This window comes from Phoca vitulina, unplaced genomic scaffold, assembly GCF_004348235.1.
Source record: "Phoca vitulina isolate PV1807 unplaced genomic scaffold, GSC_HSeal_1.0 scaffold10, whole genome shotgun sequence".
Classification (NCBI taxonomy): Eukaryota; Metazoa; Chordata; class Mammalia; order Carnivora; family Phocidae; genus Phoca; species Phoca vitulina.
In genome coordinates, this window is record NW_022589713.1 from 50,555,727 (window position 1) to 50,581,061 (window position 25,335).

Consider the following 25,335-nt stretch of genomic DNA (forward strand, 5'->3'; position numbering starts at 1 on the left):
ATTCAGAACTGTTCCCGTTTGTTGTGTTCCAACCTTTTGAATCACCACTTACTAAGCGCACTGTTAATTTCTCAAATTACTTTTATTAAAATTCAGAGTTATTTTTTTTCATCCTTTATTGTATTTTGATTCAATCTTAATAATATATTCTACCTGGGGGCACCTGGGTGGCTCAGTCATTAAGTGTCTGCCTTCGGCTCAGGTCATGATCCCAGGGTCCTGGGATCAAGCCCTGCATGGGGCTCCCTGCTCAGCAGGACGCCTGCTTCTCCCTCTCCCACTCCTCCTGCTTGTGTTCCCTCTCTCGCTGTGTCTCTCTCTGTCAAATAAATAAATAAAATCTTAAAAAAAAATAATATATTCTACCTGGATTTCCTTTCCAATGTTGACTTTGCAAATCTCCCTTCTCCAGTTCCATGGTGCAATGATCTAACCTTGGAAAATTTCACCTTTTCCATCATTCACTTGACTTATATTTTAAAAGTCAAATATTTCTTCCAGAAACTCAATTGTGGATTCTTTAAGATCACTAGCATTATGGCAGAAGTAGATTCATCATTGTTTAAGCCTCTTGCATTTGCATGAAGTCACTGATCTTTGATTACACTCTTCTCATTAAAATGTCTTTTAGGGTGGGGGGAATCAGTGAGATAGGTGATGGGGATTAAATAGTACACTTACCCTGGTGAGCACTGAGTAATGTATAGAATTGTTGACTCGCTATATTGTACACCGGAAACACTTATAACACTGTTAACTATACTGGAATTAAGAACTTAATAAAACTCTTAAAAATTAAAATTAAAGGGTGCCTGGGTGGCTCAGTTGGTTAAGCGTCTGCCTTCAGCTCAGGTTATGATCCCAGGGTCCTGGGATCAAGCCCCACATCGGGCTCCCTGCTCAGCGGGGAGCTTGTTTCTCCCTCTCCCTCTGCCACTCCCCCTGCTTGTGCTCGCTTGCTCTCTCTCAAAAAATAAATAAATTCTTTAAAAAAATTAAAATTAAAAAAAGTCTTTTAAATAACTTTAGTCAGAAGCTGACTAACTTCTTTTTGTGATGTGTTTTAGCTACTATTTAGTGCTCAATATTTATGATGAAATCTTTATTCATAAAGCTACTTTATTCATAAGATAGTAATTGAATAATTGGAAATTAACCACAAAAGTATCTGTTCTTTATTAGAAAATGTAATGATTGCAAATTTTAATAACTTAGTTTTTTAAAAAAGATTTTATTTATTTATTTGACACAGAGAGCTGTGAGAGGGAACACAAGCAGGGGGAGTGGGAGAGGGAGAAGCAGGCTCCCGGCCGAGCAGGGAGCCCGATGCGGGGCTTGATGGCGGGGCTCGATCCCAGGACCCTGGGATCATGACCTGAGCTGAAGGCAGACACTTAATGACTGAGCCACCCAGGAGCCTCTTTAATAACTTAGTTTTAACTTCCCTTTAAAATATGGAGGGTCAAGGGGCGCCTGGGTGGCTCAGTCGTTAAATGTCTGCCTTCGGTTCAGGTCATGATCCCAGGGTCCTGGGATCGAGCCCCATGTCAGGCTCCTTGCTCAGCAGGAAGCCAGCTTCTCCCTCTCCCACTCCCCTTGCTTGTGTTCCCTCTCTTCTGTCTCTCTCTGTGTCAAATAAATAAATAAAAATATTTTTAAAAAAGAAAAAAAAATATGGAGGGTCAAAACCAAAAAGAGACTAGATTCATGTGAAGCTAGTTTTGCTATTGTGGAGTCATTTTCTTTCTGTAGTCTTTTCTTTATTATATTTTAAATTAAAAAGCTTAATAGCTTTAGTAAGTGACACAATAAAAAAGATGAATAAAGAAAAAGATAAATCTGTTAACATGCCTCAGCTCTCACACACTGAGATAAAAAGTATAAATAGTGTCTGTGCTTTCAGAAACATTCCTGAAGTGGTTAACTCTTTTAGGGTTTTGGGTTTTTTTTCCTCTTTTAGGTAACATCACTAAACCAATGCTCTGAAACCTCAAATTTAATTTACTAAACGAGCATAATTGTTTTCTTTTTACTGATCTACCTTAGTATATGAGAATAGGCTTAGTGGTCTTTAGAAAAAATTTTGTCTTCTGTATCCACATTTTAAAGACTATTCATTTGCACCAAAAAACGAAGCCCATATTTTCATCTTTGGAGGCATTATTCTAAGTAGGTAGTTCTTTGAAGAATTAGGGAGGGCCTGGCATCACTTTTTGTTATTTGTTATCCTAGCTGTTCTAAGGATATGAAGGAAGTATATAAATATAGAAATGCCGAAAGTCATATTCTGGGTGTTACTACCACTCTTAACCCACAGCAATTCTTAGCAGAACAACTGACATTCATTTAAAGTTCCCCACACTTTCCTAAAGGCCTTAACGTTCTGCCTCTGTTGATTCAGTCTAAGGTTTACTAATGATTATTATTTTGGGTTAAAAAGGAATGTTTTCTGATTACATTGTAGCAATTTCATAATAATCACTTGATACTCAAAATCTTTTCAAGTAAAAGGAACAGTTTTAATCAAAAATCTTAGGCTCAGAGGTTGAGTGATTTAAGATTACACAGTTGTTTAAAAACATGATATTTGGAATTTAAAAGGTCTGTGTGGATCTGAGACTTCAAGGCTTTTAACTTCAAATCTCATGTTCTTCCTTTATAGCTAAATGTTCTTCACTCAACAAAAATTGTTTCCAGGATGTGTTAGTCTTATAATCTATAAAACAAACAGACTAAAAATCCTCACAGATCTCCATATATCTAACTAAAAGATAAGGCATGTAATTTTTATTCTTTTTGGTAGAGCACAAAATTCCAGTTTAACGGGTTATTCAACACTACAGGTCATGTGTCTTATCAAAAATCCACTAGCTCATGTACCTAGTTTTCTTTGCTGTAGTAACAGAGGTGAAGGGTAGCTGACATTCTACTCCTAGAACATTCTGTATACCATGCTGTTAATTGTTATCAAAGCAAAGGAACATCCTGTAACCTTATAATTGAGCTAGTATGAAAACACAGGAGAAACCATGGTTATAATAGAACAAAAAAGCAAATACATAGTTCAAGAAAGAAATAATCTTAGTGTACTGATAACTGGCAATGGTTAGCAAATCAGCTACCAGACTGTCTATAATAACTAGTGGCGTGGATTTTAATGCCACCAGGGAAAGGAGATGAGAGGCCTCACATGTACATGGAGAGGAATCAAATTTGTGACCACTACATAATGCAGAGACTCTGGAAAGGTTCCCTCCACCATGTAAGATGGGACTTAAATAAACAAACAAAAGACCTTGCTTCTGCTTAGGGCTCTGGGGGGAAAAGGTCTTTCTTGGGAAATCTAATTTCCTGTGTGGATGATTCAAATTCCAAGCTTAGCGATTAATGTAAAATTGATGCTGGAAATATGAAACCTTTGGAGAACTTGGCAGAATCAAATGTTAAACAATTTCATAGGGACATTTCACAAACCAAGATGCATGAGCTTTCCACACATCAATAATCAGATGAAAATGAGGTCATGATAAAATATTACAAGTTACCTAAGGAAATGATCCAGTGTAAGGTAGAGTAAATGGATTAAACAGTTATTAGATCAAGCTAAAAATGGAATTAGGAAACTGGAAAATAGAGATGGGATTTAACATAGTTCAGCAAAGAAATAAAAATATAGAAAAGGCTAAGAAACCCAAAAGGTGGGATTAGATGATTCAACATGCATGTAAAGGAAATTATAGACAAAGAATATAGAGAAAATGTAGAAGAGGTAATATTTGCAGCAATAGTATTGAAAATGTTTCAGAATGGAATAAAGATATAAATCCTCAAACTTAAGTAGCACAGTGGGTCCTGAACAGGATCAATAAAGTTAAGTTTGTACGTAGGCACAATGAAACAGCAGAACTTCAGAGAATAAAATTACCTAAAAGAATTAACAATTAAATTTACAATAGATCTCTCATCAGGAACAATAGAAGCAAAGAGTAGAAAAATATTTTCTATGTGCCAGTGGAAATGTAAACCTAAAATTCTTTACCTAAATAATCATTCTAAAATGAAAAACCTTTTTCATAAAATAGTGTAGCCACTGTGGAGAACAGTTTTTAGCAGTTCTTCAAAAAGTTAGAATTACCACATGACCCAGAAATCCTACTCCTAGATATATACCCAAAAGAATCAAAAATTCAAATACTTGTACACAAATATAGTGTCATTGTAATAGCCAAAATGTGGAAACAACCCAAATGTCCATCAATAATGAATGAATAAACAAATTGTGGTATATACATACAATAGGGTATTATTCAACCATAAAAAAGAAGGAAGTACTGATACATGCTGCAGTGTGGATAACCTTCAAAAACATTTTGCTAAGAAATGAAGCCACACCCAAAAGTCACATATTGTATGATTCCACTTATATGAAGTATTCAGAATAGATAAATCCACAGAGACAGAAAGTGGGCCAGTGGTTGCCAGGGGCTAAGAGGAAGTGGGGAATAGAGAATGGCTGCTTAATGGCATGGTGTTTTCTTCTGGGGTAATGAAAATATTTTGAAACTAGATGGAGGTGGTGGTTGTACAACATTGTGCATGAACTAAATGTCACTGAATTGTATACTTTAATGGTTTTGTTATGTGAAATTTACCTCAGTTTTTAAAATCACAGTTAAAACGTTCCAACTTTTAGAACTCACCTATCTGAATGAACTGTTAAAGGATAAAATCTAATAAGTTTGATCTCAGAAAGAATGTGTGAGAAACAAACTGGCAAACCAAATGTAACCATGTGGGTAAATATTATTTAGTATTGACTTTAGAAAAAGAAAGAAAATATTGATGATACTGATAATAACTAACATGGAAGATTTCATGAACAATTCAAGAACAATTGTTAATGGTTTCATTTGGATGATGGGAAGATGGTGATCAGAGTTAAAGTGATTTAAGTTTTTGGGAGTTGATTAACTTCGACTTTAGAAATATTAATGTAAGATAGGCCTTAAGATTAAAAAAACATTATTATAGAGACTTCTGCTTTTGTTTAGGAAGGACATGAAAGACTTTTATGGTAATCACAAGAAAAATTATGGACAAAATTTAAAAGTCATACTTTCTGTAGGGCAAGCAAAGAGCAGTGGACAAGAGGAGGCCTGAATGAACTGAATTTCTCAGAGAGACAAGCCCTATAAAGGGCTATCCACCACTATACCTGGTGGTGGATGCCTGGTCATGGTACAGATGGGCCTGCTTTAGACACAGGCTAAATCAGCCATGCTTTGGAGACTCAAATGCAAGGACAAATAATTTGGTCTAGCAGTTCTTTCTCATTAGTTCCTCTCCACTCCTCCCTGGTCCTACCAAGTTTTGCCAAGAAGACAGCGATGGAGGAAAGGCTTATAAGCAGAGAGCAATTGTCTAGGCCATCATTCTTGCAATGATGGGATTCAGAATACTTGCCAGACTTAAATCCAAAGGCAAACCAGAGCTATCTGAAACTGCTTCTAGATCATAAACTGACAAGATATTTTTAATGTTATGTATGGCTCAGGAAGTGGGAGATGAGCCAGACACAAGTGAAATTTTTTTTTTTTTTTAAGATTTTATTTATTTATTTGAGAGAGAGAGAATGAGAGACAGAGAGCATGAGAGGGAGGAGGGTCAGAGGGAGAAGCAGACTCCCCGCCGAGCAGGGAGCCCGATGCGGGACTCGATCCCGGGACTCCAGGATCATGACCTGAGCCGAAGGCAGTCGCTTAACCAACTGAGCCACCCAGGCGCCCCAAGTGAAATTTAATTTTAGCTGTGACCCAGCTCCAGTTCAACTCAAGAAGGATTCTGGATGAGCAGATAGAGGAAAGGGCTTGAACTCTGGGAAATAAGCCAAAATGATATGACATTCTTTACTATTTTAGCCACAATATCTGGAATACAGCCTAAAATTATGAGACATACAAGTAAGCAGAATAATGCGACCCATGAACAAGAGAAAACAGTCAATGTAAGCAGACTTTTAGATGACCCAGTTATTGGAATTAGTATATTAGGACTTTAAAACAACTGTTACAGAACATTATAGATTATGATGTGTCTTCTCAGGAAAAGGAAACAAAAGCAAAAAGAAACTTTTGGGACTATACCAAAATAAAAAGCTTTTGCACAGCAAAGGAAACGATCAACAAAACAAAAAGACAACCTACTGAATGGGAGAATATATATGGAGAGGATATATCTGTAAGGGGCTAATATTAAAAATATATAAACTCCTATAACTCAATACTCAGAACCCAAATAATCTGATTTAAAAATGGGCAGAGGACCTGAATAAATATTTCTCCAAAGAAGACATACAGATGGCCAACAGATACATGAAAAAAATGCCCAACATCTTTAGTCATCAGGGAAATGCAAATCAAAACCACAATGAGATTACCACCTTACACTTGCAGAATGGCTATTATCAAAAAGACAAGAAATAACAAATGTTGGCAAAGATGTGGAGAAAAGGGATAGCAGCAATGTCCACAATAGCCAAACTGTGGAAAGAGCCAAGATGTCCATCAACAGATGAATGGATAAAGAAGATGTGGTATATATATACAATGGAATATTATGCAGCCATCAAAAGGAATGAGATCTTGCCATCTGCAACGACGTGGATGGAACTGGAGGGTATTATGCTGAGCGAAATAAGTCAAACAGAGAAAGACATGTATCATATGACCTCACTGATATGAGGAATTCTTAATCTCAGGAAACAAACTGAGGGTTGCTGGAGTGGGGGGTGGGGTGAGAGGGATGGGGTGACTGGGTGATGGACACTGGGGAGGGTATGTGTTCTGGTAAGCGCTGTGAATTGTGCAAGACTGTTGAATCTCAGATCTGTACCTCTGAAACAAATAATGCAATATATGTTAAGAAAGAAAAAAAGAAGAAGAAGAATGTAGCAGGAGGGGAAGAATGAAGGGGGGGAAATCGGAGGGGGAGAAGAACCATGAGAGACGATGGACTCTGAAAAACAAACTGAGGGTTCTAGAGGGGAGGGGGGTGGGAGGATGGGTTAGCCTGGTGATGGGTATTGAGGAGGGCACGTTCTGCATGGAGCACTGGGTGTTATGCACAAACAATGAATCATGGAACACTATATCTAAAACTAATGATGTAATGTATGGGGATTAACATAACAATAAAAAAATTAAAAAAAAAAAAAGATGTGGAGAAAAGGGAACCGTCATATACTGTTGGCTGTGAATATAAATTAATACAACCACTTTAGAAAACATTATGGAGTTTCCTCAAAATATTGAAAATAGAAATACCATACAGTCTAGTAATTCCACTAATGAGTATTTACCTGAAGAAAATGAAAATACTAATTTGAAAAGATATATGTACCTCTGTGTTTATTGCATCATTATTTACAGTAGGCAAGGTATGGAAACAACCTAAGTGCCCATTGATAAATGAATGGATAAAGATGTGTGTAGTTGTGTACACACGTACATACACACCGGAAAGTTACTCAGCCATAAAAAACAATGAGATCTAGACATTTTTGACAACATGGATGGACCTAGAGGGTATTATGCTAAGTGAAATGAGTTGAAGACAAATACCATATAATTTCACTTACATGTGGAATCTATAAAAAAAAAACAACAACAAATGAGCAAACAAAAATTAGAAACAATCATAAGTACAGAGGGGCACCTGAGTGGCACAGTCGGTTAAGTGTCTGGCTCTTGGTTTTGGTTCAGGTTGTGATGTCAGCGTCCTGAGATCAAGCCCCATGTTGGGTTCCACACTCTGCACAGAGGTGGGATATTTCAGGAGATGTGGAAATTCTAAAGAATCAAATGGGATTTCTAGAACTGAAAAATACAATACTAAATTTTTAAAAAAAAAATTGGTTAAGCTTTTCAGCAGATTGGACACTGCAAAAGATAGGATCGATGAACTTCAAGATAGATTAATAGAAGTTATCCAAAGTGACATACAGAGAGAAAAGAGATAGCAAAATTTAACACATCATTAGTACCTTGTAATAGCAAATGGTCTAACACAGGTGTAATTGGAGGTCCAGAGAAAGAATGGGGCATAAAAAAGCTTAAAGAAACAGCCCCACATTTTCCAAATCTGGTGACAGTCTACAGATTCAGGAAGTTTAGCAAATGCCAAATGAATAAATACAGTGAAAAATAGCACCTAAGTGCACTATGCTTAAATTACTGAAAACCAAAGGTAAAGAGAAAACTTAAGATTTATATATGGAATGATAATATGAATTTTCATTGACTTCTTGTAAGAAATAATTCAAGACAAAAGACAATGGAATGACACCTTTAAAGTGCAGAAAGACGTGCTGTGATGAGCACTGGGTGTTATATTTAACTAATGAATTGCTGAACACTGCATCAAGGACTAATTATGTACTATACAGTGGCTAACTGAACATAGTAAAAAAAAAAAAAAAATAGAACTACCCTGTGATTCAGCAATCACAGTACTGGGTATTTCCCCAAAGAATTAAATAAAAAAACCACTAAAACAAAGGGATACATGCACTCCTATGTTTGTAGCAGAATTATTTACAATAGCCAAGATATGGAAGTAGCCCAAGTGTCCACTGATTGATGAGTGGATAAAAAAGAAATGGTATATTTATACAATGGAATACTATTCAGCCATACAAAGAATGAAATCTTGCCATTTGCAATGGACATGAATGGAGCTAGAGTATCATGCTAAGCAAAATCAGTCAGTCAGAGAAAGACAAATACCATATGATTTCACTCATATGTGGAATGTCAGAAATAAACAAGAAAGGGGAAAAGAGAGAACAAATACAGATTCTTACCTATAGAGAACAAACTGATGGTTACCAGAGGGGAGGGGGTGGGGGAATGGATTAAATAGGTGATGGGGATTAAGGAATGCACCTGTTGTGATGAGCACAAGGTGATGTATGGAATTGTTGAATTACTATATTGTACACCTGAAACTAATACAACACTGTATGTTAACTAACTGGAATTAAAATAAAAACTTTAAAATGCAGAAAGGAAAAAAACTCTCAAAATTATATATCCAGCAAAATTATCTTTTTTAAAAAAGATTTTATTTAGAAAGAGAGAGAGAGAGGGCGGGGGAGGCAGAGGGAAAGGGAGAGTCTTAAGCAGACTCTGCACTGACCGGGAGCCTGACTTGGGGCTTGATCTCATAACCCTGAGATCATGACCTGAGCTGAAACCAAGAGTTGGATGCTTAACTGCCCAGGCCACCCCACAAAATTATCTTTTAAAAATAAAAGCATTTTCTGGTAAAGAAAAACTGTCAGAATTCATCACTGACATTCCCATACTGTAAGAAATGCTAAAGGAAGTTCTTAAGGCTGAAGGGGGCTGAAAATCATGTACAGAAAAGAATGAAGAACACCATAAATGGTAAGTATGTGGGTAAATATAAAATACCTTTTACCTCTTAAAAATTATTTGAAAGATAATTGTTTTAAGCAAAAATCATAACACTATATTGTTTGGTTTATAATATATGTCAAATAAAATATATGACAACACAAAAGATAAGAGAAGATTAAATGAGAGTATATTATGGTTGTGGCTGTGGAGGTATAATATTAATTCAAACTAGACTGAAATGGGGATGTATTGTATTCAGAGCAGCCACCAAAGACATAAATATCATTTATTTGGTTGAAGAATTCTTAAAAGGAGAGTAAAGGAATAAAGAGCAGTTGGGGAAAATGGAAAACAAATGGCGAGATGGTAGATTCAAGCTATATCCATGATTAAGTGTAAATGAGCTTAACACTCCTATTAAAAGACAAACTGTGTTAAACTGGAGTTGTAAAAATAACAGACACAGTTTGATCGAAAGTAAAAGATGGAAACATTAAAAGCTGTTCTGGCTATGTTAGCATTGACCGTGTAGGCCTTAAGGCAAGGTGTGTATTAGACACAAAGAGACATTTCTTGGTAATAAAAGGTCAGTTGGACAGCAAGAGGAATCTTAAGTTTTGATGAACCTAATAAAATAAGTTGAAAATATATAAAGCAAAACGAAAGGGAAAAATAGACAAATCCATAATTATATGTAGAGCTTTAACATACTCCTGATAGACTTATAGTAACTGGTAGAATAATCAGACAAAAAAATTAGAAAGGATAGAGGAGATTTGAACCGTACTTGACCAACTTGACATATATAGGACACTACATCCAATAACTGTAGAACACACATTCTTCTAAAATGTACATGAAACACTTATCAAAATGGATTTATATGTTGAGCCATAATGTAAATTCAACAAATTTCAAAGAATTGACATTATCTAGAGTATGTTCTCTGACAACAGTGGAACTAAGCTAGAAATCAAGAACAACAAAATATTAAGCAACATATTTCTAAATTCGTGGATCAAAGAAGTTATCACAGTGGAAATCAGAAAGTATTTCAAACTAAACAATAATGAAAGTATGGCATATCAAAATTTGTGGGATAGTGCTTAAGGGAAATGCTTTAAATACATGCATTAGAAAAGAAGGGATGAAAGTCAATGATCAAAAGTTCCATCTCAAGTAACTGGAAAAACAGCAGATTCAAAGAAACTATAATGAAGGAATTGATGAAGATAAGAACATAGATTAATGAAATAGAGAAATCAACAAAGATAATTTTTATTACTAAAATTGATAACTCTCTAGCTTGATTGATCAAGGAAAAAAACAGAAAAAGAAGTGATCCCAAAAAAGGGATGTTACCGATTTTTAAAAGTAGTTATGGACATAATTATGGAATGCATTTGACGACTGTATGAAATTAGATTAAATGGGAAAATCCCTTGAAAAACACAGCTTTTAAACACCAGAAGAAATTAAAAATCTGGAGTTATCTGTTACTACACTTGCATTAGCCAAAAGGCCAAGAAGCAATGGAAAGTTATCTGTTAAATAGAATTTATTACTAAATTTTCCTGCAAAGAACAAGCCCAGAAAGCTTTTCTTTGAATTTTTCCAAACATTTAAGGAAGAAATGATACCAATCTTACACAGACTCTTTCAAAGTACAGGAGCAGTTTTATGAGGCCAACATAACTCTAATACCAAACTGAAGGAGGATGTTATAAGAAAGGAGAATTACAGGTCAATATTTGTCATGAGCATAGATGTAAAAATCCTGAATAAAACTAGCAAGTCAAACCCAGCAGTATATAAAAAGCCTAATAATTATAACCAGTGGGTTTATTTTAGGAATATAGGATTTTTTTGTATATTTGAAAATCAGTCCATGTGATTAAGCACAATAATCTGATTTTCCATTTTTGGAAACTAGAGAAAGAGAATCAGTAGAAGTCTAAAGCAAGCAAAAGAAAGGACCTAATAAAAAATGGAGCAGAAATCAATGAAATTGAAAACAATAGAGGAAATCAATGAAACCAAAATTGGTTCTTTGAAAATATCAAAAAAATTGACAAACCTCTGGCCAGATTAAAAAGAATGAGAGAAGACACAAATTAATATCAGAAATGGAAGAGGGGTCATCACTACTGATCTCATGAACATTAAGAGGATAATAAAGGAATATTATGAGCTCCTCTATGTCCACAAATTTGATCACTTAGTTGAAATGGACCAATTCTTTGAAAGACAAAAACTACTAACTCTTACACAAGGAGAAATAGATAAACTTAATGGACATATATCAATTAAATACATTGAATCAATTATTAATAACCTTCCCAAACAGAAAGCACCAGACCCAGATGGTTACATTGGTGAATTCTGCAAACATTTAAGAAAGAAATGATACCAATTTTTTTTAAAGATTTTATTTACTTGAGAGATAAAGAGCACAAGTAGGTAGAGGAGCAGAGGGAGAGGGACAAGCAGACTCGCTGCTGATTGGGGAACCCAATGCAGGGATCCCAGGATCCTGAGATCATGACCTGAGCTGAAGTCAGACACTTAACCAACTGAGCCACCTTGGTACCCTGAAATGATACCAATTCTTTATGTCATCCAGAAAATAGAAGCAGAAGACTTCTTAACTCATTCTGTGAAGATAGCATTACCCTCATACCCAAACGAGCTAAAGACATTATAGAAAGGAAAAACTACAGAATATTATATCTTGTGAACATAGAAAGTCTTCAACAAAATATTAGCAAACCAAATTGAACAATGCATAAAAAGAATTATACACCACAACCAAGTGGGATTTATTTCAGGTATGCAAGAATGCTTCATTCCAGAATTGAGGTAATCCATCACATCAGTTGTTTAAAGAAGAAAAAATTATACGGTCATCGGTAGATGCAGAAAAAGCATTTGACAAATACTAATGTCCATCATGACAGGAACTCTCATCAAACCAAGAATAGAGGGGAACTTCCTCAACCTGATCAAGAATATCTACAAAAAAACAGGCTGGCTGGCTGGCTTAGTCAGTAGAGCATGGGACTCTTGATCTTGAGTTCATGAGTTTAAGCCCCATGTTGGGCATAGAGCTTTACTACCTCACCCCAATGTTCATAGCAGCAATGTCTGCAATAGCCAAACTGTGGAAAGAGCTCAGATACCCTTCAACAGATGAATGGATAAAGAAGATGTGGTCCATATATACAATGGAATATTACTCAGCCATCAGAAAGGATGAATACCCAACTTTTACATCAACATGGATGGGACTGGAGGAGATTATGCTAAGTGAAATAAGTCAAGCAGAGAAAGTCAGTTATCATATGGTTTCACTTATTTGTGGAACACAAGGAATAGCATGGAGGACATTAGGAGAAGGAAGGGAAAAATGAAGGGGGGGAAATGGGAGGGAGAGATGAACCATGAGAGGCTATGGGCTCTGAGAAACAAATTGAGGGTTTTAGAGGGGAGGGGGGTGGGGGGATGGGTTAGCCTGGTGAGGGGTATTAAGGAGGGGACGTACTGCATGGAGCACTGGGTGTTATACGAAAACAATGAATTGTGGATTACCACATCAAAAACTAATGATGTGTTGTATGGTGACTAACATAACATAATAAAATTTAAAAAAATAAAAAATATCTAAAAAAACCTTCAGCTAACACTATACTTAATAGTGAGAAACTCAATTCTTTTTTCCCGAGATCAGAAATAATAAAAGGATGGCCACTCTTACCATTCCTATTTATCATAGTACTGGACCAGAGTCCTAGCTAATGCAATTAAATAAGAAAAGGAAAGAAAAGGTATACATTAGGAAGGAAGAAATAAAATTGGTCTTGTTTGTAAATGAAATGATTGTGTATGGAGAAAAATCCCAAAGAAGTGACAGAACATTTCTATAACAAGCAATTACAGCAAATTCTTAGGATAAAGGTTAATATGTAAAAGGTCATTGCTTTCCTATATGCCATCAGTGAACAACTAGAAATTGAAGTGAAAAACAATACCATTTACATTAGCATAAAAAATGAAATACTTAGGTATAAATCTAGCATAATTTGTATAGAATCTATATGATGAAAACTCTAAAACTCCAATGAAAAAAATCAAAATCTAAATAAATGGAGAGATGATATATACTCCTGGATAGGGTGACCTGTGTTGTTAAAATGTTCATTCTTGGGGCGCCTGGGTGGCTCAGTTGGTTGAGCGACTGCCTTCGGCTCAGGTCATGATCCTGGAGTCCCGGGATCGAGTCCCGCATCGGGCTTCCCGCTCGGCGGGGAGTCTGCTTCTCCCTCTGACCCTCCTCCCTCTCATATGCTCTCTCTCTCATTCTCGCTCTCTCAAATAAATAAATAAAAAAAATCTTAAAAAAAAAAAAAATAAATAAAAAAATAAAAATGTTCCTTCTTCCCAAGTTGATCTGTAGAATCAAACATAATCCCAATCAAAATACCACCAGGTTATTTTGTGGATATCAACAAGCTCATTCTAAAGTTTATATGGAAAGTCAGAAGACTCAGAAAAGCCAGTACAATACTAAAGATCAAAACTGGAGGACTGACACTACTTGACTTAAATACTTATTGTTAAGGGTACAATAATCAAGACAGTATGTTGTGGGTGAAAGAATAAATAGATCAGTGGAACGTAATAAAGACCCCAAAAATAGAGCCACACAAAGTCAACTTATCTTTGACAAAGGAGCAAAAGCAATCTTAAAAAATATTTTATTTATTTATTTATTTATTTATTAGAGAGAGGGAGAACATGCATGAGCAGGGGGAGGGGCAGAGGGAGAGAGAATCTCAAGTAGACCCTGCTGAGTGCAGAGCCTGACGTGGGGCTTGATCCCATGACACTGAGATCATGACCCAAGCCGAAATCAAGAGTCAGATGCTTCACTGAGCCACCCAGGCACCCCAGGAGAAAAAGCAATTTAATGGAGAAACTCTCTTTTTCAACAAATGGTGTTGGAACAATTGGACATCTATATGCAAAGGCAGAATGTAAACACAGACCTTACATCTTTCACAAAAATCAACTCAAAATGGATTATAGACCTGTATGGCAAATGCAGAACTGTAAAACTTCTGGAAGAAGCATAGGAGAAAAAATGTAGGTGGCCTTGGGTTTGGCAATGAATTTTTAAATACAGTACCAAAAGTATGATCCATCAATGAGAAAATTGGTAAGTTGGACTTTATTAAAATTAAAAACTTATCTGAGAAAGAATGTTAAGAGAATGAAAAGACAAACCACAGACTTGGAGAAAATACTTGTCAAAGTCATATGTGATAAAGGACTGATGTCCAAAATACACAACTCTTAAAATCCAACAAGAAAACAAACCAATTAAAAAATGGGCAAAATAGGGGGGCACCTGGGTGGCTCAGTGGGTTAAGCGTCTGCCTTTGGCTCAGGTCATGATCCCAGGGTGCTGGGATTGAGCCCCATGTCAGGCTCTCTGCTCAGTGGGGAGCCTGCTTCTCCCTCTGCCTGTCGCTCCCCCTGCTTGTACTCTCTCTCTCTGTCAAATAAATAAAATCTTTTTTTTTTAAATGGGCAAAATATTTAGACAGGTACCTCACCAAAGAAGACATACACATGACAATGAGCATATGAAAGGATGCTTAGTATCATGTCTTTAAGGAATTAAAAACTAAATAATGAGATATCACTGTACACCTATTTAGAATGGCTTAAATTTAAAAATCTAACAATACTAAATGTTGGCAAGATTCAGAACAACAGGAGCTCTCATTCATTGCTGGTGGAGATTCAAAATGGTACAGGCACTTTGGAAGACAGTTTGGCAGTTTCTTACAAAGCTATACATAAGGTTACGTGATCTAGCAATTCTACTCCTAGGTATTTTTCCCACTGAGTAGAAAACATATCCACACAAAAACCTGCATACAAATGTTTATAGGAGAATTATTCATAATCGGGGCACCTGGGTGGCTCAGTCATTAAGCGTGTGCCTTTGGCTCAGGTCATGATCTCAGGGTCCTGGGATCGAGCCCAGCGTCAGACTCCCTGCTCAGCGGGAGGCCTGCTTCTCCCTTTCCCACTCCCCCTGCTGTGTTCCCTCTCTTGCTGTCTCTCTCTGTCAAATAAATAAAATCTTAAAAAAAAAAAGAATTATTCATAATCACCCAAAACTGAAAGCAAATAAGATGGCTTTAAATAGATGAATGGATAAACTGGTACATCAGTTTCAATATTATACAACAATAAAAAATAGTGATCTATTTTGCCACTAAAAGACAAAGAAGAGCCTTAAATGCATATTGCTAAGTGAAGGATGCTAATCTGAACAGGCACATACTATATGATTCCAATTATGACATTCTGAAAAAGGCAAAACTGTGGAAATGTTAAAAAGACCAGTGGTTAACAGGGCTTCATCTGAAGGAGGGAAGGGATGAACAGGTGAGGCAGGTGATTTTTAGGCTGGTGAACTATTCTGTATAATACTGTAATGGCGAATACATGTCATCATCCATCTGTCAAACCCATGGAACTAATTGTACAATACAAAGAGTGAAACTTAACCTAAACTGTGGACTTTAGTTAATAATAATGTATCAGTATTTATCAATTGTAACAAATGTGCCACACTAATGCAAAATGTTAATAATAGGGGAAGCTGTGTCAAGATCGGAGGTAATATATGGCAATTCTGTGTATTATCTGCTCTTTTAATAAATTCTTAAAAGAAATAAATGAATGTTAAAGTTGTTTAAATCATGCGTGGACAAAAACCTTTTACAGGGTATAACAAAGTAACTTTTAAAAGTCAAAAAGGTAGGGGAAAAACCCTATAGTAAATATCTAATCAGTGATTAAAAAGTGACAGTTTTTTCTCTGAAATGGCAATGAGAAAAAGCTGCCTTTCCTTAGCATTATTGGCCCTAGAGGAGATCATAGCCACTTCAATAAGGCAAGACAAAGAAAAGTATTGGAAAGGAAGAAAAATGAATTGATTCTGTATGTAGAAAATCATTAGAACTGGGGCACCTGGGTGGCTCAGTAGGTTAAGCGTCTGCCTTAGGCTCAGGTCATTATCCCAGGGTTCTGGGATTGACCCTGTGTCAGGCTCCCTGCTCTGTGGAGAGCCTGCTTCTCACTCACCTTCTGCCCTTCCCTCCCCACCCCCACTCATGCTCGTGTGCACGCTTTCTCTCTCTCTCTCACTATCTCAAATAAATAATTAATTATTTAAATCTTTAAAAAATCATTAGAATTTATTAATGAATTTGGAAATATTGCTAGATACAAGCTAAATATGTGGAAATTTATATACATATATGCGCATATATATATTAACAATTAGAAAATGACATTGAAGGGACACCTGACTAGTTCAGTTGGTAGAACATGTGACTCTTGATCTTGGGGTTATGAGTTCAAGCCCCACTTTGGGCATAGAGCTTACTTAAAAAAAACACACACACACACACAGAAAATGACATTTTAAAATTCCATTTTAATAGTAACACATCAAATAACCAGTGAGGGGGAATCTAAAGATGAACAGAGTATCAATATGGAAAACTACAAAAATTACTATGAGAAAGACATCCTAAATAAATAATGAAATATATCATGTTTCTGGATTGGAAGACTTAATATTGTAAAAGATTTCAATTCTCCCCAAAGTTTCTATAACTGCAATGTAATCCCAGTAAAAATTTCATAAAGTTTTCTTGTGAAAATCGACATGTTGCTTCTAAAACGTAAGTGCAAATTCTAAGAACCAAGAATAGCCAAGGTAATCTTGAACAAAGTTGAAGGACTTAACATTACCAGACCTCAAGACTTACAAAGCTTCATAATTAAAACAGTCTCATTGGCACAAAGGTGGAGAAACAGACTAGGGGAATAGAATACAAAGTCCAGAAATACATCCACTCCTCTATACCCCTATATATATTTGTTGATAACCAACTTGCCTTTGCAGTGCTTTCCTAATGAAGGGTGAAGTTATCACATTTGAGGTAGGAAGCAATTTCCAGGAAAAAAAAGATGCTTTGGAAAGGCCAGAACTCAATTTACCATGACTCTAACTCCTCTAGCTATCTCTGTTTCTATTGCCAGTGTCCCAGGCTCTGTCATTCAAGGCATTTATCTTATTCACTGAAACATGATTCAGGAATTTGGCTTAGGCTGCATTTGGCAGTTTGGAGTCCTATCATGCCTATTTAACTTGTGCAAATTCACCTACATTCATGGGGTGATGGGAAGAGGGAAAATAATGTAAACACTAAAGGCAATCTACTTTTTCATTCAGTAACCATAAAATTTGGTAGGAAGCACGAGAGGAGTAATGTGAACTTTTGTTCCAGCTGTTGGTTCTCATGTGTGTCTGGATGTGTGAGCATTTTGCTTTAGTTAGTGTGATTCTAGCATTCAAAGATAGGTGTTTTCCATACAGCATGCTCACTAAGCACAATTACTTCATCTGCTGTTCAGTTGAAAAAATAGCATCTAGTCCAGTCCTGAGGGAAAAACAGCTGTGTTAAACTTTCTAAGGCTGTTATGTGTAGTGGTCATAGGCTTGGGCTCTCAAGCCAGACTACCTGGGTTCAAATCCTAGCTCTGCTCTTACTATCTGTATGACCTGGGCAGGTTACTTAACCTTTCTTTTTTTTTCTTTTCTTTTCTTTTCTTTTCTTTTTTTTTTTTAGTTTCAGATGTAGTGTTCAACAATTCATCAGTTGTGTATGAAACCCAGTGCTCATCACATCATGTGCCCTCCTTAATGCCCATCAGTCAGTGACCACTTAACTTTTGTGCTCCATTTCATTCTCCAAAAAACAGAGATAATAATAGCATCTCGTAACAGTGTCAAAACGATTAAATGACTAACATAAACTGTGGCTAGCACATAGTAAATACATAATCAAAGTTAGCTATCTTTATTAACATCAGTGCAGTTGTTCTTACCAAGAGGTGATAGAATGTGGTCTCCAGGGTGGTACAGTCTTAAGGGATTCTCAAGGGAAACTTTAGCTAACTCCTTTTTCACCTAGGCTCGTACTTTAGAACCCGACCGCAGCATGAGATATTCTACCATACGCATTTCTCTATCTGGTCCTTGGTCTTTTAGGGAGCTAGTGATGAGTTGTGGCTCACTGTGGAATGGTCATATGGCACAGAACATGGATGTTTGAGGCAGAAAGGCCTGTGGGTGGGGCAAGATGTATTTCCACAGAGGCAATATAGGTGTTTGCAGACACCCTGAAATATGTTTAGCATATACTTTAGTGCATATTTTCAGCCACCAGCATTTTCCTATATACAAAGTTCCATTCAATCTTTTAAGGTCAGTGCAGCCCTTATGCTTCTGTCCTTTGCTTTTAACTAGAAAATGATTGGAGCCTATATTGTAGAATGCTATCTATAGCATCACTAGCCCCATGGTGCTGCTTGTGTATGCATTATTGTAGGGTATTGCTCTGGTGTTTTATGGATCTACTATCCTTCCCTGAGCCCATGGATTTTCAACTGACCACTGATTGTTATCTCTGGAGAATTTTGAAGAACTTGATAGATGGCTGTTCGCCATCTTACCTTCTCCCCCTTCTACACAGAGATGGAAACTCATATTTATCTCCCAGGACTATAAGAATTGAGATCCTATTGTCCCTGACCTCATCCTCATTCACCTTTCTTCTCGCAGAAAAGCTGCTCTTTGTTTGCAGCTGTTACTGCACAGCACTGAGACACACGCAGCTATTTGCCACTCTGCTGTCATCAGCAACTCATGTCCACCACCCATGTTGGGACCTCACTCAGACCCCTGCCATGCTGACAGCTACTGCTTCCTCTAAGGGCACTACTGATGTCAACTAGGTTTTTGTTTATGGCTCTGCTTTTCTTTTTCCCCATCTTTCCCATCTTCTGTGGTTCTTGGCTTTTGCTCAGGAAAAACTGGTCACTGTAGAACTTGCCAATGAATGGGCTCCATCTTTCTGCCCTGTGACCAAATACATCAAAGCCAAATGGGTTTTATCACTGAGTCTTTCTTGGCTGTGTTATTTGAGGCTCAGGCATCTGAGCCTGTTTGGTACATCTATTACGAGAAGAGGAGTTTGTACTGTAATACGTTAGGGACATGAGAATTAGAAGGATTTAGATCTCCCCAGGCTTAGTGTCTAGGAGATTAGAGAGTTGGTTTTTGAATAGGACAAGTTATGATCTACTGTCCCATGTCCATGTCATAGAACAAGGGACATAAAAGTTTAATGGGTTCTGTTTTAAGGGGATTTGTGTAGTGAGTCTCAAACAGCTTTGGAACATGTGAGCCTTTGATATTTCACAGTAGTGATGTAGAATTATAGTGAGCTTGTGTACTGCAAATTGAGGAATCTTGAAAAAACTTATGATATATCCAGATGGCGCATTAGATTTTATCTTTCAAGTTGTAAATATTCTAAAATGTTAATACCATCTCATTTTTTTGTTTTTCCCCTTTCTTCCTAGAATATTTTCCTTCTTGGATATAGTAACTTTGTGCCGATGTGCACAGATTTCCAAGGTAGAGTATTAACCAGATTTTTATCAATCAATAAATATTGAGTTTTATTAGAATGAGAATGAGTTTTAGTTTTAGTTCAAGCAAGCAGTTAACTTTAATTTAATTTTTTTAAGAAAGCATGCATGCGCGTGCGTGTGCAAGTGGGGGGAGGGGCAACGGGAGAGGGAGAGGGTGAGACTCTTAAGCAGGCTCCATACCTAGCGCAGAGCCAACTTGGGGCTCAATCCCAGGATCCTAAGATCATGACCTGAGCCAAGATCAAGAGTTGGATGCTTAGCCAACTGAGCCACCCAAGCGCCCCAAGCAGTTAACTTTAAATGTCATCTTTTATATTTAATATAACATGGTGTTATCATAATTCCATATTTGATTATCCACTTAATGTATATCAAGAATAAAAGTTTGGAAATACAAAGGTTGAATCAGGACTTCCATTAACAGTCTCACTTAGTGTATCTCTTTCACCCCATCTCTCCTCCTCTACCTCCCACCCCCTAGGCCTGGAACATCCTAGCCCTGGATGGAAGCAACTGGCAAAGAATAGACCTTTTTAACTTTCAAACAGATGTAGAGGTAAGTTAGCTTTATTTTAGATAAAAGACTTTTTTTTCTTTTAAAGATTTTATGTATTTATTTGACAGAGAGAGATACAGCGAGAGAGGGAACACAAGTGGAGGGCGGTGGGAGAGGGAGAAGCAGGCTCCCCGCTGAGCAGGGAGCCTGACGTGGGGCTCAATCCCAGGACCCCGGGATCATGACCTGAGCCGAAGGCAGATGCTTAAACCAACTGAGCCACCCAGGTACCCCTAGATAAAAGACTATTTAAAAAGATAAGTAAACTGGTCACTCTTTCCTGCCCTTTTCTTTTGCTGCATTTAGATTTAATATTAAGATGTCAAGGTGTAATAAAGAAGAAAAGAAGATATCTATGTACATCAAGACCAAAATTCTGCTTGTATTTTGCTTTGGCTCTGTATCAGTAGCTTTTCCTCCTTGTTCATATCTGTAACCTTGGTAGTACCACTCAGCTTTTTAAAGCCTTATACTTGCATTATTAACACCCAGTTCAGTGCTTTAATCTTAGGAGACTCCTGACAAATATTTATTGATCTGAAAGATCCACTGAGAATTCTAATTCAGCATCAAGAATGGAGAAATGGCAGAAACACAGGTTCACGAGTGAAGCTGGAGACCTGAGATATCACTGCCGCTCAGCCACTTAAGCCATATAATCTCTCAATGCTTCAGTTTTATTATCTATAAAATAAAGAAGCAAAATAATCCTTAAAACCTTTTATAATTCTAGGATTCTCATGTATTTATCTGGAAATATGTGAATATCCCCATGTAAGAGTGGTAAGCCTGACCAAATGAGAAAAGTTTATTTTAAAACAACTTTTAGATTAAATACAATTTATAACCAAAAAGAAAGAGGGAAGTAATATTCACTGCACATAATAATTATCTAGGCTACTCTTTTAAGGATGTGGAGATTCTGAAGTTTATCTACGCAATGTTGGGAAAACCTTATTCATTTCTAGTTTAGCCAATTCAGTTGTAGTCATGGAGTTGTATTTTAATTCAGTTCCTCATATAGCATTTTCATCAAGTGTTTTTGACAAAGTGTATGTTTTGTGCCTTTTTTAATGGATAAGGAAATAATCATGCTTAACAGTGAGATGAGCCCACACAGTTTCCTGTGAGTTACTGAACCTGGTGTTCCCTAGAAGAGCTAGCAATCAGTTGTGGCGGCCCTTCCCCTACTTCTCTAGGTTACCAGCTGGAGAGACTCTGATCCCATCCCAGACCGGTGGAGCAGAGCACCTGCAGCAAGTGGGGCCGAGCACAGGGTTTCCCACTGTGGGTTTCCTTGCATGTTGTGGTGTTCTGAGTTTAGAAGGGTCGGGGACCTCAGGGCTTCACGCCCAGCCTGGAAAGATAAGCTCTCAGTTGCTGTTTTGGACTGTGGTCCCTGGATTAGGAGTTCTTTAATGCCCTTTCCAGACTTAATAGCAGTGATTGTAGCAATGTCCACCCAAACATGCTGACATGTGATTCCTCTTCAAACTGATAATCTCTAGATCTTTGTTCATTGTGTTTACTTAGTGATGTTGAGAAGCACATTAAATTCCAAAAATTGTAGTCATTTCTGCTCACCAAAGGAGAGTCATTGTTTTTTAAAATTTTTGCAAATTATTTTTCTTTTTTTGTGGCTCTTATTGTCCCCTCAGTTTTCTTTGATGATTTTTCCAAACTATACAACTTTTTGAAAGGCATATTTAAAACTTTTAGATTCAGATTTTTAAAAATACTGTTTCAAGTAAATAGCACTATCTTGTGCATTATTTGATTTCAGAATTTTAGCTGACGGCTGACCGCAGCTATATAAATTCTTAAGAGTACTTCCACTAAAGGAAAGACTAGTTTATGGGTCACCAGTTATGTAAAGAATTACATGTGAAAACTTTTTTCTTTTTTTTTTTTAAGATTTTATTTATTTATTTGAGAGAGAGTGAGAGCAAGAGAGAGAGAGAGCATGAGGGGGGTGAAGGGCAGAGGGAGAAGCAGACTCCCTGTGGATCAGGGAGCCCGATGCGGGACTCGATCCCAGGACCCCGGGATCATGACCTGAGCCGAAGGCAGATGCTTAACCGACTGAGCCCCCCAGGTGCCCCTACATGTGAAAACTTAAAATAGCTGGCACCATGTTAGTATTAGTCTAGTCTAATACTATTTAGTTGCCCTTTTGGGGCTAACAATCCAGATTGGATTATGAACCAAGTGTTGGAGCCCCCTGTGTTGTCTAAACAGGACCCATTGGATACTCACCCTGGGAAGCATTCCATGGATAAACTGATCATCTCAAATTATTTCTTTGGGATGAAAATGATTTATGGATATGTTGAGAGAGGAGAGAATGTACCAAGGTTCAGGATTAATATACTAACAGTATTTACTATGTGCCTGGTACTATTTAAGTAACTTACATATATTCATTTAATCTTCTCAAAAACACCATATTGAAGAAACTGAGGCACAAAAAGTTTGAGTAACTTACCTGAGGTCATTCATCTAGTAAGAGGAGACAGTAGGTACCCTGAACACGATGGGTTATGTGACTGTTGTGTTTCAGAGAAAAGGTAAAATAAAGCAGCCAGACGACAAGAGTACATTGTGCCTTTCCTTGAGCATCACTCTTTCCTGAATAAGTGTTGTTACCCTGATGTTTAGGCATTCTCCATGCCTTTAAAAGTTGAGCATTTTTGTCAATGTCTTCATAGTTAATAAAGATTCCTCCTGGCCAAAAATAAGAAATAACCAAGTAGCATGTTAATCTAAAAGTTACAACTCCAAAGGTCTCTCCATTTAGGCCTTATTTTTCTCTAAAGCCTTTCATTCCAAAATCCACACCTACAACATACTATCTAAGTGGATAATATACAGTCATTAAATTGAATTTTGCATTTGGAAACAATTTGCTCATTTTTTCTCTTAGAAACAGTGGAACAGTTTTCTCTTGGAAACAGTGGAACAGAAAATTCTGAATGTAATTTTTTTTAACCTGAGTACAAAAACTTTTACTCCAAAGAAAGGAAGAATAGAAAGCTTATATCAGTGTGACTAACTTGAAATGGAGAAAAATATCTTGTGTACTCTATTTGTAGACATTGATATGGAGGGGTTTTCACTGTTTTATTCTGTACTTGCACTTCCAAGTCATAATATTTTTTCCCCCTCTAGTGACAGAGATTTATTAACTTAGGGAATATTCAAGAAAGCATAAATAAAGCTATTAGCAATATCAGAGTGTAGATTTTCATTTTAAGATGTTAGCCAGGTAACAGTATGTGTGAGCCCCGCTCCTGTGAACCTGTTGTTTGATGTGTCCTAGTGAATTCTTAGTGCTCACAGTTCAGTGTCAAGGGTGCTATTTTATGAAGTGAGGATAATAGCATTTTTTTTAAAGACCCAAATGGCCTCCTTTCAGTACTTCCTCCCTTGTGGAGGCAGTGGTTGTGCAGCCTTTAGAATCAAATAAATCTCTTAGAACCCTAACTCTACTCCTCACTAAAGTGTAAGCTTGGCAATTTAACCATTTAATTTCTTTATTTGCAAAATGAAGGTATGAATCCAGTCTGTTAATAGTCAGGATTCTCCAGAGAAACAATAGGGTATGTATGTATACAAATATATGGATTTATTATAAGGAATTGGGTAATGTGATTACGGAGATGGAGAAGTCCTAAGATGCTGGAGACCCAGGAGAGCTGATATGTAGTTCCAGTCTAACCTGTGAACCAGCAGAGCCCATGGGGTAAATTCCAGTCTGAAAGCTGACAGGGTCCAGACTTAAGACGAGCTGATGTTTTTCAGCCCCAGTCCAAAGGCTGGAAAGGACCAGTGTCTCAGCTCAAGCAGTCATGCAGGGCGAGTTCCCTCTTACTCAGCCTTTTTCATTCTATTCAGGTCTTCAATTGATTGGATGAGGCCCTCCCACTGCTACTTTACTCTCTCCACTGATTCAAATGGTAATCTTATCCAAAAATACCCTCACAGACTCGTACAGAATACTGTTGGGCCAAATGTTTGCACACCCTGTGGCCCAGTCAAGTTGACACATAAGATTAATTGTCAAAAATCACCCCTTGTCAACTTGGCACCCATATGCATCACCTTAAGTCATACTTAATCTCCAAATAAAAACAATGACAAGGTCGTAATTCGACCTAATGTGATAACAAGTATCCAGTGCACAACCAAAAACACACTAACTCCTTCCTCAAAAGAAGAGATAAAGTCCTTGAGTGGTGTTCACTTTTCTTGATATCCTGTATCTTAAATACTATGATATAGAATTAACAATACTTAAATACCATGATACGGTGTCAGCACATCTTATTTTACATAAGGGAACAGAAGAGGAAAGAAAACAAATATATTGGCTTTACCCACACACATACTTAAACAAAATAAGGAGAGACATTCATGACAATTACAGTTTTCATTTCTGTAATTGGTTGCATGGTGGTAGTTGATATTTTTAACTACCTTCTACTACCCATTCTGTGTTCCCTTTATCTTCAGCAAGCACCTCAGCTGGTCATGGTTCTTTACCTGGTAGAGTAACCCAAATCGTTATTCCTGAAGTGTATGCGCCATTGGAAGTCGTGCCTGGATTGACTTGTAGTTTTCCATTGACTTAATCACAGGGCATGGTAATGTTAAGAGAGATGACCTGAGAGATTTGTATTCCAGACATACTCTTCATTGTCTCCATGTAGACCATGAGGTTGTTGTGAATAGTAAATGAGCCATAATAAGTACAAGAAAGTGTTAAAATCGTGC

General features: G+C 37.0%; 1 protein-coding gene across 4 annotated transcripts in view; it reads left to right on the top strand.

Moving 5' to 3' along the window:
- Positions 1–25,335, top strand: part of FBXL2 (F-box and leucine rich repeat protein 2) — a 140,237-nt gene that overhangs the window by 61,727 nt on the left and 53,175 nt on the right. For 2 of the 4 annotated variants that reach the window (XM_032409075.1, XM_032409076.1), the window contains 3 exons: positions 19,935–19,989; positions 20,488–20,562; positions 24,457–24,518. In XM_032409075.1, coding sequence (XP_032264966.1) covers positions 24,516–24,518 — 3 coding nt within the window. In that variant the 5' untranslated portion in view covers positions 19,935–19,989; positions 20,488–20,562; positions 24,457–24,515. The remainder of the gene's footprint in view (positions 1–19,934; positions 19,990–20,487; positions 20,563–24,456; positions 24,519–25,335) is intronic. The other 2 variants (XM_032409074.1, XM_032409078.1) reach the window with 1 other exon arrangement.